The 23452-nt window shown below is 38.2% G+C and overlaps 1 protein-coding gene across 8 annotated transcripts in view; it reads right to left on the bottom strand.

The window, feature by feature from the left end:
* Positions 1 to 23452, bottom strand: part of rapgef2b (Rap guanine nucleotide exchange factor 2b) — a 182990-nt gene that overhangs the window by 20249 nt on the left and 139289 nt on the right. For 5 of the 8 annotated variants that reach the window (XM_067457216.1, XM_067457218.1, XM_067457223.1 and 2 more), the window contains 2 exons: positions 8542 to 8673; positions 1288 to 1465 (listed from right to left, as the gene is read on the bottom strand). In XM_067457216.1, coding sequence (XP_067313317.1) covers positions 1288 to 1465; positions 8542 to 8673 — 310 coding nt within the window. Of the gene's footprint in view, positions 1 to 1287; positions 1466 to 6422; positions 6450 to 8541; positions 8674 to 23452 lie in introns of all 8 variants that reach the window. The other 3 variants (XM_067457220.1, XM_067457215.1, XM_067457217.1) reach the window with 1 other exon arrangement.

Below are 23452 nucleotides of genomic sequence, written 5' to 3'. Positions count from 1 at the left end.
ATTAAAAACTATAAACCATGTCTTTTTTATATATATATACATTTTAATGACTTTTATGTACAGCTGCTGTAAACTGGGGAGAATATGACGAAGGGTCCTGGTCAGTCAGCGTTTTCGTATAGATTTATGTATAAATGAATAGATTTTGTTGTTTTACTCTACTACATATTCAATTTTAAACTTTGGAAATCCATACAGCATTGGTTTTTAAAAACTAGTGTTCTCTTTAAATGATACATTTTTAGACATATTACAACTATCCCTCAGTTTCTGTCATTTCCATTACAGTTTTACAAAAGTTGATCTAGTTGATAACAGTGTAAGTGTGAAGAGCTTGAAATAGAATTTATCCTAAATACATGCATGCAACTTTTGGGAAAATACATTTTAAGGTAATTAAGTGTGTATTAAGAATAAATTGGAGCTTGAGTTTTATTCTAATAAAGCTTGATGTTATTTTCACTGCAGAATGTTATTAAATACAACGTATCATTTGAAATCTGGCAGAAATACACAGTATATACAGTCAGACATTGTTAGTGGACAATTTAAATCAGTTCATAAGATTATGAAATATGTGTTTTAAGAGAGTAAATTGCCTTAAAGTCCACAGTGTCAAAGTACTTATAGTTAAAGAAACACAGGTTTATATATTTTTGGCAAGTCTGCCAGTCTGTTTTTGACAGCCTAGCCTAGCTAAGATGCTTGGCATTTTGTTGCACAGAACACGGTACATTAAACCTTGTGTCCATTTATTTCAACAAGATCATTATTTTACAATCAATATGAATGACTGGAACTGGCCAACAAGATAATAGTTTTTCTATAGCAAGTTAATAGTTAGCCTTTCCATGCTTGACAGACCAACTAAATCAAGTACGTGGTTTTAGCTAGTGTGACAGGGCTGCCGAAGACCCTGAGTGATTAAATTGAGATCAAGAAGAGTGAAGACAAGAGATTTTGGATTTTGCCAATGGCCTGTCTGGGTACTCGATGACCTGTGCTTGGCACGGCACCACTGAAGCGTAGCTGTGGAAGCAGCTCAGCCAATCAAATTTTAATACGCTCCGAGAGACTCGGCTGAGAGGGTGACCTACAAAAAAAAAAAAAAAACACATCTCCCCCTCATGCTTTCCTTTTGTAGTCTCACCGACCTTTTGTTGCCTTCTTTTCCTGGCAAATTATTTCACTGCTTTCGAGAATCTCCACTATCTTCCTCCAGCAAATTCTAGTGTTAGCATTATGTTTCAGCAAAGGAATATTCAGGATTAGATGGGAATCACTCACCTATGTCATCATCCGTTCGGTCCATGGGGTCTTTCTCCAGACAGTCCCGGACGATATCTCGACTCATGAGGGGATCTGAGGCACGTTCAATATCTTCCTCATCGTCATCCTCCTCGGAGTCAACGGCCGTCTCGGGCAGGCCACTGAGGTCCATGTCGCCGGGCTCACTCTCGGTGGCCTATGTGTCAATCATAATAATAAAGAATTTGGAAATTTTACCTTTAGAGTTAATTTTAGAGTTCCTGCTAAATTAATACATTTATCCTGAACCCTGGAACTAATCACTGACCTAAAATCAGTAATTAAACAGATTTTAAAGTATATAAAGCAAAAAAAAAAGAGATTAAATATTAAAGAAAACCAATACATTTTCCATTAATTCACAATCAAAAGGATATGCAGAGAAACAACCCTATAGACAAAAAAAATGTCTAAGGCGGAAACAAACAAACAAACAAACCAAATAACCAAGCACAGGAGCAGCAAAAATATTTTCTGGATAATAAAATGCAGAGACAGATGTTCGAAAATACAATCCGATACTCCCCCAGCATATGGCCTAACCTTAGAAGGTAGGCAACAAAAGAAAGACCCATCCCGTCGTGTACGCCGCAATCTCCTGTCGCATACAACCCTGATTCACTCTCACCTGACCGAGGAGCCCCAGCGATGCTCTATTCCTCCCTGTAACTGCCCACAATGTCGCCTTGACCAACTGCTTGCAGAAGCCGGGTCCCAGCCGCATCTTTAGAACACAGGCTTCCGACCACTTTTAATTTTTTAAGCCCCTCGATCTGGGCTCACACAAACGCATGTCATTTTGATTTAAATGACCTGCATTACTCATCAAATATTCAGACGGTGCTGAAAGCAGCCACTCAGAGGGCGAATGGGGCGGGGCAATGTGAGGCTGGGTTCTTCTTAAGGGTGGAGACAGGGGAGTGGGGGAGGATGGTGGTGACAGGTGGCAAAATGCACTAATAGAAAAAAGAGCTATCTATCACATAGCATCCCTCTTAAGAAGGTCAACACAACTTGTGTGGGAAAAGATCACCTAAAAATAACAATTCTGCCTTCATTTATTCACCCTCATGCTGTTCCAAACATGTATGACTTTCTTTTTTCCCCAGAACTAAAAAGGAGTGTTTTACAGTAAATGTGGACTGTAGCCTTTAAGCAAAGCACCGTGAAAGTATAAAAGGACCAAAAAACATGTGCGTTGTTTCAGGTTTAAAAAACAAAACATGAATGTGTTTGTGCGAGAATTTAAGTTGTTTTTCATTTTCATCTGGAGCAAAATATTCTTCTAAATCAGATTTTTTTATTGACTGTATTTCCATACTGGACTGATACAGTTCTCAAGCACAAATCACTGACTCAATGATCTGGTCACAGCGGTTAACAGCTCACTAGAGGTGATTATCAACTAAAATCGATTATGATTATGGGGCGTGTTTCAACCGAACCAGGAAAGAAAATGCCTCTGCATTCAATTGGACAGACTTGCAACCAATCCTAGCAACGGAGTTAGTGATGAGCGACGCATAGTCGTCAACTGTACGCATGCTGGAAGAAGTAGAAGAAAAAAATGAGCGTAAACCACTGACCTATATCGAGTTCAGTGATGTAAACAATCTTTGCCGGTGTTGTAATAAGAATTTAAGGACACATGGTGTACTTATCAACATAATCATAATTTTTGAAAGAAATAATAAAGGTGAATGCATATATGAGCAAGTTCTCCATTTAGGATTAGGACTAATTCAACCCAAGAGCTCCTTGGTGAAGTGGATGAGTATGTTGCGTTATCTGTCCATTATCATATAAAGACCGCCCTGACAATCAAGCATAGTTCTTCCACAACGGATCAAGTCCAGACCGAACTTCCCGACCCCAAGTTGTGTTTCGGCTGGCATCCAGGCTAGAGAGTAAATGAATACAGGGAGAACTTTTTCTTTAAAGGGGTACTGCAGCGCTGGGAAGATGAATCTGTATTTAAACTGGGTCATCAATGTAGTAGAAATGCGAAATTATTTTAGAATTTGGTGATTCTAGACTGAGAAAAGACAGAAAATGTATTTGTGTCTCATGGGGATGAAAGACTACAATTAGAATGCTTCGCTGCCCTGTGAGGCCACTCCCAAAGCCACCTACTGGATTACTGTGAGTTGGAGAAGACACTACAATTAAAAACAGAACGTGTCTGTTCAATAAAATGAGTGAGTCACCGCGCGAGTATCACAGCACTGAGCACTAACTGCAGGAGTCAGATAAATGAGCTTAATAAGCTCTCGTGATGAGAGCTGAGGTAATCGCGACTAACGTTACACTCGCGGCATACATTCACAACGCGAGTTCAGTCTGGCGCGTTTCAGTTCATGCCTTTGCAAGCTTAACTTTCATAGAAATTAATTTGAGAAGTTAAAAGACTTACATTGCTCACCATAGCTCTGTTTAAACGAGTGCCTGTAGCAGCGAGCTGAGCAGTGAGTGTAATCTCCCATCCCCCATGCGCAGGTTCAAAACATGTGGAAATGGCTCCCTCTGCTGGCTTTAGTCTTTAGCCTTTGGCAAAACATTCCTCCTATGATGCAAATATCGTCACTTTGCGTCATAGGAGGAATTTTTCCAGAAATAAAATGCATAAATCTCTTGTCTCAGGGGGACATGAGGGGGGAAAGCACAAAAATTTGAATATACTCCAGGGTTTCTACTGATACAAAGCCATATGTTAATTGCTGAAGTAACCCTTTAAGGTCCTCATGAAAACCTCCATGAGCTCACAGATGCCCGATAACCCTGTGGCACACATTTGTCAAGGATCTCAGATCTATGAATGAGAAGTATTTACAAAGTACAATGACAGACAATCCCAAATGCTATATCCATCAATAGCAGAAAACCCCAGTAATTCCCTACTCTCAACTATGAATTAAATATGCATTCTCTAGGCAGTTGGCTACTGGTGCGTGGCGACTGGAAATCCATGTGCTTAAACAACAACAATCTTGTTGATTAATGCGGTTTCAAGATCTTAAAATCAATACACTAAGCAGTCACCCATTAGCTGAACCTTTTGGGATGTACATTAGATCACCTCTTCATCCAGACATGGTTAGGTGGATGGCTCGCTTCAGCACATGAATCCTTTGGCAGATAAGCTTGACGAAACCAATGCACTCAGTGCACTCAAGTCACATTTTGACAAACCAACTATATGCAACATCTGGGCCGTTCAATCGGTTTCCCTGCTGTACTTTGACGAGATGCAAATCAAACACCGCCACTGATGCAGGCCGAGCAAGAGTCGAGCTATGAAAACCGTTCAGGACCTAATCAGGGAAGATAAACATAGGAGCTGTTAATACGTTGTAGCCGATGAAAGGACTGATTTATCTTTCAAACTGGCATGTCTGGTGCGATCCATAGCGCTGTTTGGGCGGCTAAGATGAGCGTGAAGGGAACATTAATTTTTTAGCAGGGCTATTCTTGGATCAATGCTTTCAAGCCTCCCTGAAGAACCTGCATCATTATTTATTCAAATGCAAAAAAGGGGACTGTTTTGACAGCCACATTGAGGATATGGGCCATTCCTCTTGACAATAGAGGCCTGAAGTACTGGAAGATACCTGGGGACAAAAGTCTCAAACTAGTGCAAAATGTGTCTTGTGCATAATTGTGATTTGACCAAAACATTCAATTCAAAGTGAGGGGAAATATATTCGATAATTAGCATAAACACATTATTTTTATTATTTCACAACTTTTAAGATTAAATTATATACACTCTTATTCAACACTTTCAGGTTAGGAGGATTTTTGGTAATACTGGCGCACAAAACTATTCTCGTCGCTTCATAAAATGATTGTAGAGCCACTGTAGTGAGATGGGCTTTGTAACGACGCCTTTAGTGGCTTTATGGGTCTTGAGAGAGGAAATGACATTGGTGTCAATGAAGGGTTTTCTGAACCATCGGATTTCAACAAAAATATCTTCATTTGTGTTCTGAAGATGAACTGAGGTCTTACGGGTGTCGAACGACATGAGGGTAAGTAATTAATGACAGAATTTTCATTTTTGGGTGAACTAACCCTTTAACATTACTTCACGTGCTGTGAACTAACATGAACAATCAATGAACAGCTGTATTGTATTGCTCATTGTTAGTTTATGTTAGTTAATAAATTTGTTTTAAATAAACTAATAAACTGATCAAAAGTGAATGTAAAGACATTAATAATGTTATAAAAAAATTATATTTCCAATAAATCTTTTTCACTTTATATTCATCAAAGAATCCTGGTAAGCTTCACAATTTCCACATACAACAAAAATCAGCTCTTCTAGATCATGTGCCACTGAAGAGAAAATGTAGCTTTGCTATCACAGGAATACATTTCATTTTAAAATATATTAAAATAGAAAAACGTTTTGCAATGATTTTGCAATGATTAACAGTTTTTATGTTTTGTTTTTTTTGTTTTTATTAAATGTTTGTCTTGTGAAAAATCTTTAGTAAAATCTTTAAAAATTCGTACTGAGCCCAACACTTTTAATTAATTCACAATTAATTCGCTTAGGCTGTTTATGGTTGACAAGAATAAACGAATGTGCAATCTCTGCACTGAAGAATTCAGAGTTGAAACAACCCATTTTATACTGGCAACATTTCATTCAGCCCACTCTTGTTTTATGAGACGTGGACCGCAATGAGAGGTGAGGTGCATTGTAGTAAAGTGAGGTGTAGAGCAGGGAGATCACAACCTCTTTTCACGAGGACACCATCCAGCTGTTAATGTGCCTTTAACATATGGCCATCAGGCAAAGATCAAGGGCATTGCATAAACTGAATTATCGCCTATACACCTTTGCACACAGGCCGCCGCAAACACACCACACAAGGAAATCAATTAAACAGCCAAGAAAATACCAAGCCGAACACAATTAATAAGATTAATGTAGGCAAACATAGACATTTTATAGACTGACACAAATATGTAAAAGGAAATGGGGTTCTTCTGTTTTAATCTCATTGGCTCAGTTTCACAGGTCATTGGCTCAGGTTTAGTTATAGTGATAAATGATTAGTGACAAATGTTTACCAGGGAACATGCATACTGATAAAAATATGTACCTTGTAAGAAGATTTGGATAAAAGCATCTGCCAAATGAATAAAATGTAAATAAAAGAAATGAATAAAGAGGGAGGAAATTTGCATGCACATTAAAGAAATAAAATTCAATATACACTACCGTTCAAACGTTTGGGATCAGTTTTGAATGTCTCTTATGCTCACCAAGTCAGCATTTATTTAATCCAAAATACATTCTTTTTTATTTGAATATATTTTAAAATGTAATTTATTCCTGTGATACAAAGCTGAATTTCCAGCACCATTACTCCAGTCTTTAGTGTCACATGATATGCTGATTTGATGCTCAAGACACATATTTTACTATTATCAATGTGGAAAACAGTTGTGTACAATCTTTAATGAATAAAAAGTAAAAGACAAAAACAGCATTTATCTGAAATAGAAGGCTTTGTAACATTATAAATGACTTTACAGTCACTTTTGATCACTTTAATGCACTATCGCTGGATATGTTAATAAATTAATTTGTATTAAGTATTAGAGTATTTAAACAGTATCTTACTGACCCCAAACTTTCAAACAGTAGTGTATAATGTAACAAAACCTTTCTATTTCAGATAAATGCTGCTCTTTTTAACTTTCTATTCATCAAAGAATCCTGAAAATTGTACACAACCGTTTTCAACACTGATCATAATAAGAAACGCTTCTTAAGCATCAAATCAGCATATCAGAATGATTTCTGAAGGATCATGCGACACTAAAGACTGGAGGACACTGGAAGACTTTGCCATTACAGGAATAAATTACATTTAAAAATACATTAGAATGGAAAAAAGTTTAACACATTTAAATTGTAATTATACTTCACAACATTACTGTATTTTTTTTAATATTACTCTATTACTGCCTGGGTAAGAGACTTGACAGAGTTCAGATATTGACAAAGCCTCAGTAAACGTTAAATAAAGTGTTTGTTTTTTTTTTAATAAATGTTGCTATGTTATTTAACTGACTTGGTTACTATGAACTGGGGGTGTGACAAGATAATTAGCTCACGAGACCAGACGAGATAAGACACAAGGTTGGGTTCACGAGAACGAGACAAGATTTTTGCTTCTTTTTTTTAATTTATGAAATCGCCAATGACAAAATTCATGACTGGAAAAATAGTCTGCAGGTGCATTTTGAAATAATTTTTGTTTTAACTTCTAATAAACTTTAATGAATGCCATTTCAGTGCTATCTAGACATCTAGAAATCTAGACACACCCTAGCAGCATCAAATCTATTTTGTAGCGGTTGTAGGCTAGCAATTCTCAATAAGACTTCTGAGCTGTAAAAAACAAACTCTGGTCAGGCCAATCACATCGTGTATAGAGTTGGTGGGCAGGCTTAACATACGGCAGAGTTGCGGAGGTTCCGCGTACTTCTTGTAAACACAGTGGCGAACGGCGGCCTTTCTAATCGGCTTTGGCCGAGACTCTGGAAGACTTGGCGTTAAGCTTTTCTTTGAGAAAAGAACAAAGAACGGCACTCAAATCATTCTTAAAAAGGGAAGATGTGTTCTGAGTTTTGCCGACTAGGTACAGCGAAAGTTCAAACTGTCAACTAGCTCCGCTTCACGTTGCTCTAGTTGATTGTAGCGCTATCCTATCGCGTGCAGAGGGAGTTTGAAAGACAACCGTTTATCCCCCCACTCGGACTGAGCCCTGTCAGTGGTGAGTTCGCAGACCCAACATCTTTATGTGGGTCTGTCTTCTCAGGCTAATATACAAGCACTGTAACAAACAATCTCAAGTCTCTTCAGACTCTTCCGATTGTTTTTTTCTCATCACGTGGCATGAGATCTTGTCACACCCCTACTATGAACTATGTATCACTGTGCACTTAGCAGTGAGATTCTTTAAAAATTCTCCTTTCCAGTTGCACGGAACAACATGAGAGCCAAGAAGTTTTCTTTTTCAGGGCGGGTAAACTTTTCCTCTATAAGTCCTAGCTGCATTAGTCACTGAGGCATAAACCAGTAAAAACTGTCAACGCTGTCAGTTCAGAGCATAAAGTATGCGTCAACTTTTGATGATTTTTTTTTTTTACAAAGCTGCTGCTCCTACGTTACCAAAAGACAAGGTGTCTAGCAAGGAATGATGTTGTTACCTGGTAAATGTCCGACAGGCTGCTGCTCCCAGAATCACTGGTGATGCTACATCCTGAGTGGCTGGAGGACACGTGCGTCACCTGCGGGTGAATCCCGTCTGCCAGGTGTAATCTGCTGAAGTCTGCCGGCAGCTGCACGGGAAACAAACAGTGTCAGGATGTACATTTGACCATAACAATCCATATACATCTTGCAAAGCATCTAATAACCATGACCGCCAATCAGCCAGTCTGTTCAATGACATTTAGTTATGTATATGACCTCAAAGCGAATAGATATAGACTAAACGCAACAAAGTTCTGGTCCGGATTTTACTGGACTTTTAAATGTCAAAGTGTCTTTGTTGCATAAGTTCAAAGTAATGTCGTTATTATGGAAACCTGCAGTCAACTACATTATCATTTATTCATCACACCAGCATTCTGATGTTTCTGATACGACAAAAGTTTTTTTTTGGTGAAACTAGGCCTCAGACACCTTTAACGTTTTATTAGAGCCTTAGCCTTAAACAAGACCAGACAATATCTTAAACTAAGGCAAGTTTCCTCTCTACATCATCCACAGTTCTGCCAAATGTAACAAAATGTCAGCAGGGTCAGTCACATTTAATGTGGGGTTTGTTTGATTTTAACAGAAAAGCACAGCTCCTTTGCTAATGCTAATGGTAGTTGACAAGCGGTTTTGAACACAAAACTATTCTATGACCTCAAAAGACTTGGTAAATAGTGCATAAGCCATACGAACAACTAAAGACTCATATTTTCCACAATCCTGCATGTTTTCCACAAGTATGCTAATAGCCTGCATATACATTGATTCCCTAAAGCCACATTTAGACCGAAGTCGTAGAGAAAATTATACTGCTAACGCAAGAGAGCCTTGGCATTGGAGTACCATTCTGGCTTACAACAAGAACAAAGCAAACAAGCAAAACAAATACAAATTAATAATTAATGCAAGAAAGGCGCTTTCTAGCTGAAGACTAAAAGATGTGCATGTGGCATGTTTTTTCTCTGGTTCAGTGTGAGCGAGCAGCTCTTTTCATATTTGAAGGGGTGCGGCTGCAAGAGCGAAGTGTGCGTGTGTGGGGGCTCGTGCAAGAGGAAAGGCTCTGACAACAGCACTGAGATAAGGAGCTAAGAACCAATTTCAGCTAATATTGGAGAGCACGGCCCACACACACACACACACACACACACACACACACAAACATTCCGATAAAGCCCATTCAATCGGCTCCCGATTGTGTCTCTGTGTGTGCTCGTGTGTGTATGTGTGTTCACGAGTGAAATTGCTTTTTTGGGAGGGCTATTGGATGTCTTCAGCCAGCTGTGGCTGAGTATAGCTTTCATACAAAATGCATCTGACCTAATTTTCACTCCCATAATCATATACATGCCGGAAATGCAGCCAATTCTCCCAGGAGACTGGGAGCTTGAACAGAGAGAAAACAACCTTATAGATGGAGCAGAAGCAGATAAGGAAAATGATATATTTGCACAGTATCTGCAGTGATACTGGTGCAGTAACAGAGGGGGAAAGGAGGCAGATGCCTGCTGTTTGAACTGAGAGGATAAAGGTGTTTTAACACATTCGTGTGTTGATGAATATTCCTCCTCACAGACGCAAATTCATTATTTGAATCCATTGTCATGGTAGTTCATTCATATTATTATAATTATTATATTATCATTCATATTATAATTGGAGCTATTTACAGCTAAAAGAAAAGAGACAAAGACAGAAAGACGGATAAGAAGGTAATAAAGAGAAAAGACCAAAATACCATGTAAAAGAGAAAGCAAGCACTGAACGAATGAATGAATGAATGAATGAATGAATGAATGAATGAATGAATGAATGAATGAATGAATGAATGAATGAATGAATGAACTAACAAACAAACAATACAGCAAAAAAACAAAACTGAATAAAAGATGGATAATTAAAGACAACAGGAAAACAGAACAAATTAGACAGAACGAAAGATCTAAAGAAAAAACAAACAAAAGAGATTACATGGAAAGAACACAAAATGAACAAATGCAAGTAAATCAAATAAAATGTGTATTTAATTTGGGTTCTTGAAGCACCAGCACACACTCACAGTGATGTGTTTCAGTACACATTATTAGGTCAGCGGGTGCATTCGGCAGTTAAAATAAAGGAGCTGTGATAGCAGCAAAGTGCCTCAATCCTCCCTCCACATCCCTTCGGTCGTGTTCCTCAAGGCTATTCCCTGAACAATCCTGGATGGCCACAGAGCTGTCAGCTATGATACACACATCACCTCTCCTCTTGCTTCCACTGCAGAAAGGAGCCATCAAAACCTCCACCATGCCAGTAAATTTACTTCTCAGGAGTGTACATGGGCTTTCCTCCCGGCTGTCACAGAAATGAACAGGAAACAATGAAGCGGTTACTAGTGTTTGCTGAGCGGAGAGAAATGAGCGATGCCATTTTTCAAGGTGTCTTTTTGTTTGTAAATGAGAGAGATTTGCACAAGATTCTTCCCACAGGAGTTTCAATTGCAGAATGTTTTACCAGCATCTTCATTACGGCGACAAGAGCTTTCAGAAATACAGGGACATTATTTAAGAAAAGACTAAAGTCTTTTTGTTTAAAGTGAAATATCAATGATATTTTTAAAATGTTCTTTAGGTGCATCTAAGAAAAAGGTTGGTGGCAGACTGAAGAGAATTGTGAAAGAACACCTTGTTTTAGGCCCGAAACCTTGTTTTGTGTGCTGGAAATCTGCAAAATGGATTTAAACATGGTCAAATGTTCAACTGTGCTGAAAATATTATCAAATTTGCTACAACAATTAGTAGAGGATATGTGGAACAACAACAGCTGTTCCAATTCAGCAGGAATCTCTAGATGTGTCTGTGTGGGTCAGAAGAGAACAAATAATTACAAAGTGTTCCAATTCCTTAAAACTCTGAAGTATTACATAAATTGTCCACAATGTTTAATGTCTTCCTGAAACTTTGTCTGATCCTAAAATTCTTTCGTTTTATACATTTTTTATACATTTTAATTTCACTGCCACAGGCTACACACAAATACCCAGTTCACTAAGCAAGCAATGAAACATAGGCGACTGAGGGAGTTTATTTCGGAGCTAGGTTTGAGCAATATACTTGTCAAAACTATACATAAAATCATATTTTACACATACATATGTAAATGTGTAGCCTGGATGCCAGCCGAACTTAGCATCGCCCACAACATTTTTAGGTCGGGCGGTTCGGTCTGGACTCGATCCATAGAGGAGTAATTATACCCAAACAGAAACAGTTCTGACCAATGAAATCATCAGGGCGGGCTTTAGACGATGACGGCCAGATGATAAACAGTAACGTAATCATGCACTCAAGGCTGTGTTTCCAGAGAAAAGACTCATATTTACTCATGACTCTATATATCACATAATAGTCGCTTCAACCCGCGGACATAGAAAACAACCCGCAGAAAAAAATGCGGACTTGGCAACACATTGGAGTTGAGCTCTTTTGACATTTGACAATGCGTCGCTTCGTTGTTCTGGTTGGTTGTAGGTCTATCCAACTGAGGTCTTTTCTGGTTCGGTTGAAACATGCCCCATAATCACAGCCCAATGGAGCAGTTTCAGACTGAGTTCAGGCTGAATTGAACGTAATGAGACTGTGCTACAAAATAATGGCAAGACAACACATCGTTTATCAGTAATCCTTGCATCAAATAAACCGGTTCTCCAAATGAATCATTCAAAAAGACTCAGAATTCACTGGTTTTAATCAGTCTCACATACAGACTACACAGACTAACAAACTCATAAATCAACATCTGACTTGCTTAGTGATCTGCATGTATCAGTACTTCTCAAAAGGAAGCAAGTTTTTATTGCAATATACATAACTTTCACACACACACAAAAAAAAAACTTTGCGACGGTCAATCACTAGTATTCAAATAAAATAACATGGAAATAAATACAAAATTCTGACTCTGTGCCATGAGTTTACCTGCACATAGCAATAAAGACCCTAGGGTGCTTTTTGACCAAAATTCTGGGCCAGGATGCCAAAGTTAAACTCCTAATCTTTTTTTTTTTTTTTTCAAAGGACATCATGAGATTTGTAATGGACACAGAGAGTCAAGACCTCGGTTTAGAGTCTTATCTGAAGGATGGTTTGTTTTTTTAAGTATAGTGTCCCATCACTATACTCGGGCAGGACCCACACAGACCCCAGGGTTAGCACCCCCTGCTGGCCTCACTAACACCTCTTCCAACAGCAACCTAGTTTTCCCATGAGGTTTCCCATCCTGGTACTGACCAGGCCTGGCTACAGTGGGAAACCAGTCTTGGACCACAGGCTGATATGGGTACATGCGGCATTTAGGAGAACGGTTTGGAAAAAGAGGCTCTGGTGGAACGTCAACTGGTCGCTCCACAGACAGTCACACTAGTGTTTTCAAGTTCAAGCCGGCAGTCCAAAACAGTGAATCTAATCACAACATAGGCAAAAGTTCCCTTCAAAAATCGAGTGAAATTTACATTATTTGTCTATATGAAGCGTATTTATTCAAGCCACAAAAACAAACCTATTACTAAAAAGTGCACAACACACAATTTCCTAGGTTGAAGTCAGTAAGTAATGGAATTGAGAACTATCTGAGATGCTGTTTTGTATATTAAAGCTGACATTTCAAAGATTTTAAAGCTGCTGTACGCGTTGTTCTGCTAATGTTTGAGGCTCCTTTTAGGGGAAGGGCTCTCATAGCGATGCCATGCAAAGTGATTTGGCTAGTGTGTTGATATGTGCTACCGGCCACAGTAGATTTTCACCCACAGTTGGTGGGCTGGCAAGTGTTAATTTCAAACCAGCAAGGGATTAATGGTAGTATAATCTGCTCGGGCCATTTCAATCAATCTTTTTTTTTAAAAATGTTTCAATTATCAGCACCAGTCCAACCCATTTTGACTCTACATGCATATCTTTGGTATGCAAAGACATAATTTGGACAAACTGTTGGTAGCGACAGCAGTCGATATACATGTGTCAATAGCAATATCCTGTCTGCCTCCCGTGCCCACCCAGGGGTCTGCTCCTGTCCTTTAAGTGCCCTTTTCATGTCACTGTTGCACATAATAATTACTTAACTCTCTAACCACACAATTTAGGGCAGGCCTCTGTCAATTAACCCAAGAGGCTTTTAGTCAAACAGCGCACAGGTCACAGACAGCACGCTACACTTGCAGGGGTCCCAAATATCACTCTTGTGATGCCCCTGGGGGAGTTTGTAAATAAATGAGTAAGCTTATGGCTGTGTTGACCTTTAACACACATGGGTATGAATGTAAAGTTAATAAATGCTATAGGGTCACAGATTTAACCAGATCCTAGTTCTTTAAAATGTCTGTGGGTCACAAGCGGTTTCTAAAATCCAAAGATACTGCAGTCTTAATGACCTACATAACTAGACAAAATGCGACCAAAGTCCAAAAATGGCTTTATGCAGGTAGGAAGGCTTATTTTATGCACAATTGCCTCTATACTTGTGTCCTACCTGCTGTTGTGCATTTGAGGTGTGGATATATAAACCTGTTGTTCTATCGGCGTGAGGAGCTCATGTCTGTCAAAGCAAAAGGTGTGACATTATTAAAAAAAGGGCTGACGCTGGAGGACTCAAAGCTGCAAACGTATCCCATAAGCCTCAGCATCGCTCTAGGGGCCTCTCGCTTTCCTGAGCTGAGAGGATCAAAAGATTAAAGAGCTTCAGTTTGGCGTCAGATTAAACGGGACCGATATTCTCACAAACACAGGCCAATATATTTACTAAGCTAATGTAGGGAATAAAGCTGAGGGAAAATGACCACTTCCTGGTATTCAATGAAAGTGTCCACAAATAATCCCTACATGTATTGGTTTCCTAAACAGATTGAGTCCTACAGGTCTTCAAAAAGAGCTCTTGTCTGTGCACACGTTCTCATTGGCGCAATTACAAATTTGTACAAATCTTTTTCTTTTCTTTTCCCCATAATAAAAAGTATTGCAAAATGAAAAAACAAAAAAACAAAACAAATGTTGCAATCATATTTGAAGACCTATTGCGCTGAAGTTACAACACAAATGGTCACTTTGTGTAAGACTAGCCACACCAATGTTGTGTATTCTCAGATCTCACATACTGATATTAAAAATACATAAATACTTAAGAAGCTTTAATGCACTCTGTTGCTTTGGATAAAAGTCTCACGATTGCAAAATCGTAAAAATGTAGATATTCAGCAATTTTTTAAGGTTTTTGAGCAGGACATCAGCATATTATAATGATGACAATGAGTAATGATGCTGAAAATGCAGCTTTTCCATTACAGCAATATATTTTATTTTTAAATATAATCAAATAGAAACCAGTTATTTTAAATTCTAATAATATTTCACTTTTTGCTGTTTTGTTTTGCTCAAATCAATGTAGCCATGGTGGGCATATTTATTTCATTTTTTAAAAATCTTACCGACCTCAAATGTTTGAATAGTATTGCTTTTGTATATACTGAAGAGCTAAAAATTGTTCTTTACTTCATTTCAAGTTAGTATTGTAAACATACACATATTCCTGAAAATTGGTGCTTTGAACGGAATCAGAGAAAGGAGGAGATGTAGAAAAATAAATGGGAGAAATCCTAACGCTCAATAGCTTAGAAATCCTGCCTTTTAGTTAAAAAAGAATATGCCTAGATAAGGGTCAAAGTCAAAAACAACATAAACAATGGCACCCTCATTAAAGATATTCATTGAAGGCCAGTGAATGATTTTCTTTTTGTTTTTGAAATTTGATTAACATAGACAGTAGCAGGCAGGCTTATATGAGGCTGCTGTCACTTTAAGACCATATGCATGAATCCAATATAATGATCATTTCGCTGTTTACTTTCACTACACTGTTTACACATGAATAAGTCACAAAGACATTTTGACACAAATGTGTGTATTTGACCCTTCAAGCCCAATAAGACTAGCCTGGATGCCAGTTGAACTTATCCCCACCCGCAACATTTGAGGTTGGGAAGTTTGGTCTGGACTTGATCTGTTGTAGAAGACCTATGCTTGGACCAGAACTGTTCAGACCAATCAAATAGTCAGGGCGAGCTTTATACAATGATGGACGGATAACGGAACGTAATCATCCACATCACCAAAGAACGCTTGGGTTGAATTTGTCCTAATCCTGGAGAAATTGCTTGTATATGCATTCACCTTTACTATTTGTCTAAAAAATGATGATTGTGTTGGTAAGGACTCTGTGTATCCTTTAATTCTTTTTACAACACCGGCAAAGATCGTTTACGTCACCAAACTCTATATAGATAAGCGGTTTACACTTAGTTTTCTACACTTTATACTCAGTTGAGCTCTGTTGAAGACTATGCGTCGCTCATCACTAACTCCGTTGCTCTGCTTTGGTTGTAGGTTTATCCAAATGAGTGCAGAGGCATTTTCTTTCCTGGTTCAGTTGGAACACGCCCCATAATCACAGCCCAATTGAGCAGCATCCGACTCATATTCTGTCTAGAATCTGAAGTCAGGCTACAATATGACGCAAAAGTAAACTGAATTCAGCACGTGCGCCACAGAAAGCTGCCCTGTCAGTAACGAATTCAGTTCTCTTTCACGGTTTATTGTGCTCATCAAGCATATCCAGCATCTTTCTTCTTATTCATCTATGTTTCTTTGCCGTTCTATTGTGTTTAAGCAGTCCTGCGCTGCACGGATGTATAAACCACCTCTATCGATTGATACCGTCATATCGGCCAGACCTACTCCGCGTCTCCCCTGACATGCTCTCGTGCCTCCACATAAAAAAAAAAAAAAAAAAAAAAAAAAAACACCTGACCCAGATAGAATAATAGCTGCCCAATGTAGTTACTAAGATGGCCACCAAGCTGAAAATACATACCAAAAGGATATTATATGAATTTAGTTTTGACTTATGGTCAGTACAGCGTTGTAGTTGTGCTAAAACCCTCATTACACTAACAGCTCTGATGTGAAACACCTGTTCATCATCACTGCAACTTCCACAGAGAATTGTTTTTTTTGTTGCATAGCAACGCTCCGTTATGACAGGGACTATGGTCTATAGTCTGTGAAAACGCTCGAACACGGCACCGTGCTCGTACAAGGCCAAGCGAACACCAGCACATTATGGGCTGACAGAAGATCAATTCATTTACAGCTAAAAGTGCTCATCATTCCACTCAGCAGTCCGGCGCTGATCGCTTTCCGATGCCACCTATGTGCAAACACAGAAGATCGTGATCACTCACTCGTATACGCACGTACGTGAACAAGCCGTCATAGATGCATTCGGTCGCAAGCAGCTTTATGAAGCGCAACAGATATTGAGCTGACAGCATCGTTCAGCGATGTCATTAGTCCTCCCGCATACAGTCGCATACAGTCATCATAAAGCTATTTCAACATCAGTTGTTCTGATTCCCAAGAGCTGTGACTAACGCGACACAGCCATGGCCATTTCATCATCCAGCGCGCACACGTCTGAGCATGTGTGCAGGGTGACGGGGGGCGGCGTGCACATGGCCGCCTTCACACACTGACACACATTACACTAGCAGCGGATGAATGAGGTCGTGGCACTCGACAGCCTCTGGTGAAACAGGATTGCACGGGGTCGAGCGAGACAGCGCAGCGGTAAGCTTGACCTATGTGAAATGTCATTTAAAACAGATCTGCATACATGCAATAAACCCTTTGAGTACATGCGTATCAAAAAAAAAGAGCTACAAATTCACAAAAACACCAAAATACATATACATAATATTTAAAGCTATACATATACATAAAATACATAATATTTAAACCCACGTACAGCTCATTAATTGATGAAACTAACGTGCGCTTTTTAATGCATCTAATGCCATTTTCGTCCATCCTGTTCATGTTTGACACGTCAGGCTCATCTGGCAAGCGAATGCTGGTAGTATTTTGAGGAAAGAGAGCTAGAAATGTAGGGTCGATACTTACAGGGCTTTTATCAGCCTGGCTGGAGACTCCATGGCCGCCACCACTAACTAATGGCTTCATAATGGAGGTGCAGAGCCAGGGCGAAATTTAAGCATCCTGCTGGTTACCACTAATCTTTCCCTCTCTCTCCCCCCTCCAGTGAGTCTTCCCCTGTCTCCCTTCTTTTCTCCCCCCTCCTGCAGGGGAGAAGAGGAGAATATATCCCGGGGAAGGAGGGGGAAAGAGTATGTTCGCCGTAGATGATGCGCTAGAATCGAACAACACGGTTCCCCCTCCAAAAAAAGAAAAAAAAAATCAACGTTTTTCCTTGTCAGGTGCACACAGCATCTGTCTGTCCAGTAGGTCCATGAAAAGAAGGAATAAGAAATGAAAATAATAGGAGAAACAGAGCAAAATAATGACAAATCCAGGCAGGGATGAGAAAAAACGAATCCTCCGTTTCAGGTAATTAGATAAGACTCTCCTACCAGTGGCGACCAATGCCGATCGACAGCGTTATAAAAAATGAGGGGAAAAAAGGCAAAAATGGCTGACAGCACTTTCACTCCCTCCCCATCCTCTTCCTCTGTCTCTCTCGTCTCCACGCACACGGCTTTATGCACCATTAGCAGAGACCGTGACCAGGGAACAAACCTCACGCATCCAAGCTGTCTTTGTTAAACACTCCCGGTTCATTTGTGTCCAAAGCAGGGGGTGTGTGAGTGTGTAAGAGACTGTGTGTGAGTGTGGAGGGGGAGGAAGAGAGGGAGCATTGAATAGGAACCTCCTCCCTCCCTCCCTGATGTTGAAAGAGTGCCGCTTACTACGCGCATATACTCCAACACATATGAGTAGTTGACGCATAATGTGGTCAATCATCATCAAAGTTAACATTTCTATGAATGTATAAGGGAACGTTTATATCTTAGATTCTGTAACTGCTCGCATTTTATTTTGAAGCCTTCACTAGTTTATTTTAAACAGGCCATATGAGCAAATCATATCTATATAGCCATTTTATTGCCGTCTAGGTTATTTTACACCTAAAAGTTGACAAAAAAAACCTTTTAGCCGATTTACAGATTTAAAATGTAAAGTGTTTCTCTCTGAAGAACAAACCTCCTCATCCTACACTACAAACATATTTACCCGATCACGTTCTCTAGAGTAAGAATGTAGGTTAATGTGGCTATTTAACCAAAAAAGCAACCAGACTTTTTGAAATGTCTGGCCAAAAGTCACATACACATTCAAATATGTAAATATTTCATGGGGTTTTTAATGTTTTTGGGATGTGACTGCATTCTGTGCAGTTTCTCAATAAATATGAGCTCAATCTCATTATTGTATATATTTTTACATAATTATTACATTTTAATATATTTTATTTTAATTATTTAAGATATTGTATTACATTACACATTCACACGTATACATACACATACATACATACATACATACATACATATATTTATAATACATTCATAAAACACTTTCACTTCAAACCCACTAAATTCCAGCCTAAGCCATTGAGAAGTACTGATACTTAGGTAGGAACCTATACATGGAAGCCTGACAAAAATATTTATTTTAAAGAAACCGTGTAACGGATTTAGAGACTGTTGTACTCTACAATGTAATATTTTTTTATATAATATAATATAATATAATATAATATAATATAATATAATATAATATAATATAATTAATATGATATAATATAATATAATTAATATAATATAATATAATATAATATAATATAATATAATATAATATAATATAATATAATATAATATAATATAATATATGAATTGGATGCATGCATAGGCCAAATGTCAATTTATTTTTAGTGTACATATGCATACATTTAATACATTATATTTATTTCTATTCCCTGAGATTCAAACCCAAAACCATGCTGTTGCTAGAACCATATACTACTGTTTAAGCCACAGAAACCCTATTTAAAATAGTTTTAGGTGGAACAAAGCATGTCGCACAGGACATGTAAACTTCTGAAAGTATTTAATGTGAACTACCCGTATACACACACACACATATACACGCACACACCCGTACAGACACTGCGAGACTAAAGGCACTAATGAGAAAATTAGAATAAAAGAGCATGCAACGGGTGAGGAGCAGATATGGAAATAAAAGGGGATGAGAGAGACTTGAATGGTGGAAGGGGGAGAGGAAGAGAGGGATGGAAAGACAAGAGAAATGAAGGATGAGCACAGTTAGCCCAGCGAGAGTAATGTCATTATCACGCTCCCCTCCGCTCACCACCAGGGCTGCAGGCAGTTGGCATGGCAACCACGGAGGAGAGCCATTTCCTGGTCGGTTTGGGCGGGAGAGTGTGAGGGGAGAAGGCTGGAGAGGAAGAAAAATAGATCGAGAGACAGAGATGGAAGACGGTAGCAGACGACAGAAGCACAGAGCACATGGCTCTCTGACATCGTCCTTGTTACTATGACAACCCTGCCAGTTCATTCCCCACCCCCACCAAACACACGCGCGCAAGCTCCAGTTACCCCTCTGGGTGACTGACAGCCCCGCCCACACGCGACCCTTTAGCTTTGTGATGACGGAAGTGAGCTCACCCCACACACACACCCACACCCACACACACACACACGCCTAAAGGTCCCTCTCTCTTACTGTCAGTCAAAATAAAGACATACAATAAATGTTATCAGTCATCTGTCCATTTGCTATAAAGCGCTTATTGTTTCACAAAGAGGTGAGCTGTGATATCTAGCTGTGCCCTGGACTGACACTATATGATAATTCAAATTTGTATAACAAAGAAAAAAAATATGAACCATGCATGCAAGCAGGGCAGCAGGCCAACAGACAGCCAATCAGATGACTTATGCTAATTTCCATTTGCTAATGTCTGACACGTTTGATATTATAAATCTATTATGCATAATTAAGTCGACTTACAGAATTATGGTGTAAAAAATAACAGTAAAGAAAAATATTCTTTATAAATCCATAAACTACTGATTAAAAACAATTTGGACAAAATTAAAGGGATATATTTAGATTAAAATGCGTGTTTTTAATGGTTTCATGCCAATTTAAATGTGTGTATTTAAAAGGCATGCATTTCATGTCGATTTAATACAATGCTAATTATATGTGATAAAATGGTGAAGGCTTTTATGGTTTATGCTTAGACATAAGCATTTAACTACCGTATTCAAATAGAAACCGCCAGCTTGCATGTTTATCGTCTGTGCTTACAAAAGCGGTGTGGGCGTGAAGATACAGATAGGCATTAGCGAGTGAAATTTTGGACGGTTTCCAGATATGCACAGGGACCAAAAACAATCCCCTGATGACATCATCCCCGATGATGTAATGCTGACAAAACAAGCTCAGGTGCTGCCACATCCCATAGTTAGAGTAACCACCAATCATCATAGTAAAACCCGAGAGTCATTACGTCACCGCGGTAACAGGGTCACATCAAGGGACAGCTCAGCATCACCCAGAGCACATTTCAGGAACAATAGATGCTCTTTATGGAAAGGTTGAGATTGGGAAATGCAGCCTCCGATTCAAGTGAAGCAACAAGGACAGTCCAAGTCCACAGACATAAGAAATCTATTTATGTTTTTAGATTAAGGAACGTTACAATTCAGTTGTCATGTTTACTGATCAATGGAGGCAATTTTTTATTTTATTTTTTTAAGGCTGATGCATATGCAGATGTCTAGAGAACAAAGTGGTGCACAATATTAAACATTAGTTTAAACCGTAATATATACCATAATATTTTACAAATAATAATACAATTCTGAAAAAATACCCCCCCCTCCCCCGAAAATAAAACATTTGTAACCTGCAAAAAAGATACTAAAAATGTTCTACATATGCAGACACACACATTAGTGTCGAATGTCATTATTTTTTCCAGCTTTCTTCAAATGGTTACAATTTTTCATTATTTTAATAATTTGTTACTCGATCACAAGATGTTACAGGCCATAACAATATAATATTTTCTGTTAAGAGTCTTTTATAGCTGAAAATCCTGATTTATTGTTAAATGTTGTAATTGTGTGTATTTTCCCACAATGCATCACTGTGTAATCAAAATATTTCATTAATTTTTCTTTTTATAAAAGGCCTAAATAGTAATTGTCGTAATTGTAATTTTTTTACTTTTTATTATTACTTTCATCTTATAAAAATGTGTCCATAAATCTCGTGTCAATTCTGTTATCGTACCATACTTTGCCTTTAAATTAAAACTATACAGGAAATGATATGACTTTCCCTCACAAGCAATAAAAGGTATGTGTGCTCTCTTTGAGAAAATATTTTAATCTAAAAAGTTCTTACACCAAGAGTTATTTTGTACAAGTTGTTACTTTTTGTGATTTTTTTTTTACAACAATATCAAAAGGAAAACAGAATCAGAACCACTGATCAGAGAGTGATTTGTTAAAAATTATTTTAATCATAATTTCATTATGCCATGTGCTCTTAGCTAGCAAGGGGAGCAAGGGGAGTTTTTGGCTAAAAACCTTAAAATGGTCAATCATGTTACGTCAAACTCTGTTACCAATGCTATTTCTACATATTGCCACGTTTGCCAGAAATTGCTTTTTGTTAAAAGAAAAAAAAGTAAAAAAGTACCTTGTATTTGGCAAGCACTGAATTATTAAAATATGACAATTGGAAATAATTTATATATAGTATAGTATATACAGTATAATTTATATATACAGTATATACTGTATATATATATATATATATATATCCATTAAGAAAGCAGTCAACAGACTTGGAGATAACACAATGGACCTAATGCTGATCATTTTTAAATAACCAATTGTGGGCTGGTTAGTGGGCTATCACTAGTTATGTCATCCAAGCTCCTTCAAACAACAGCAGTTACAGTTTCTCATCAATAGTACTTGTGATTAGCACAAGGCCAAACAAAGCTCAATACATTAAGAATGCAATAAAATAAAAGTGTGGTTTTATTAATGTTATCAACGAAGGTTTTGATCAATGAATAAATACATAAAAAGGAAAACCAAGAGGTTTAGAGAAGTGATGATGTAAGCAAAATATGTCATGCTTCTTACAAAGCTCCGAGAGGTATTTCAGAATACAAATTGAGATATTAGTTCCTTTTGAAAAGCTACTGTTATCCCTCTACTGCTGAAAACAGCACAACTGTCAAAGATCCCTCTCCAGCCTACGCTCAAGGGAGTCGGGATGCAGAGGAAATATGAGAGAGAGAGAGAGAGAGAGAGAGAGAGAGAGAGAGAGAGAGAGAGAGAGAGAGAGAGAGAGAGAGAGAGAGAAAGAGAGAGAGAAAGAGAGAGAGAGAGAGAGAGAGAGAAGAGAGAGAGAGAGAGAGAGAGAGAGAGAGAGAGAGAGAGAGAGAGAGAGAGAGAGAGAGAGAGAGAGAGAGAGAGAGAGAGAGAGAGAGAGAGGATTAAGCTCCTTCCGGATCATTCCTTTCATGCCAAACCTCTTCAAAATTTGAGTACAGTAAGGCTAGTCTGCACTCACAACCACAGCTTTAATGTGACAACGAAGAAAGCTGTGACAAACAAATGCAAACACTTATTTTCTACTGACATCTAATATACTCTATTTAAGCATAATATATGTTCATGAATATAGCTGCATAGTATTGATATAAAAAAACATTATTAATGTGGAAGATATAATTATATGGATAAAGTGGGCTACATACGATCATGGTGAATAAACATAAAGTAAAGAAAACATACAAATGCAAAATGTTTTCCAAACAAGCTATTATGAATCTGCTTTGATCTGTGTCCATTAAAACCAACAAATGCAATAATTATACTCTAATGTAAATATTATTTTCACGATGTAAAATTAATTATGCTGT

The sequence above is a fragment of the Pseudorasbora parva genome, chromosome 11 (genome assembly GCF_024679245.1).
Source record: "Pseudorasbora parva isolate DD20220531a chromosome 11, ASM2467924v1, whole genome shotgun sequence".
In the NCBI taxonomy this organism is placed as follows: domain Eukaryota; kingdom Metazoa; phylum Chordata; class Actinopteri; order Cypriniformes; family Gobionidae; genus Pseudorasbora; species Pseudorasbora parva.
The sequence above is the reverse complement of the archived record's forward strand: the minus strand, read 5'-3'. Positions and strand labels throughout refer to the sequence as shown.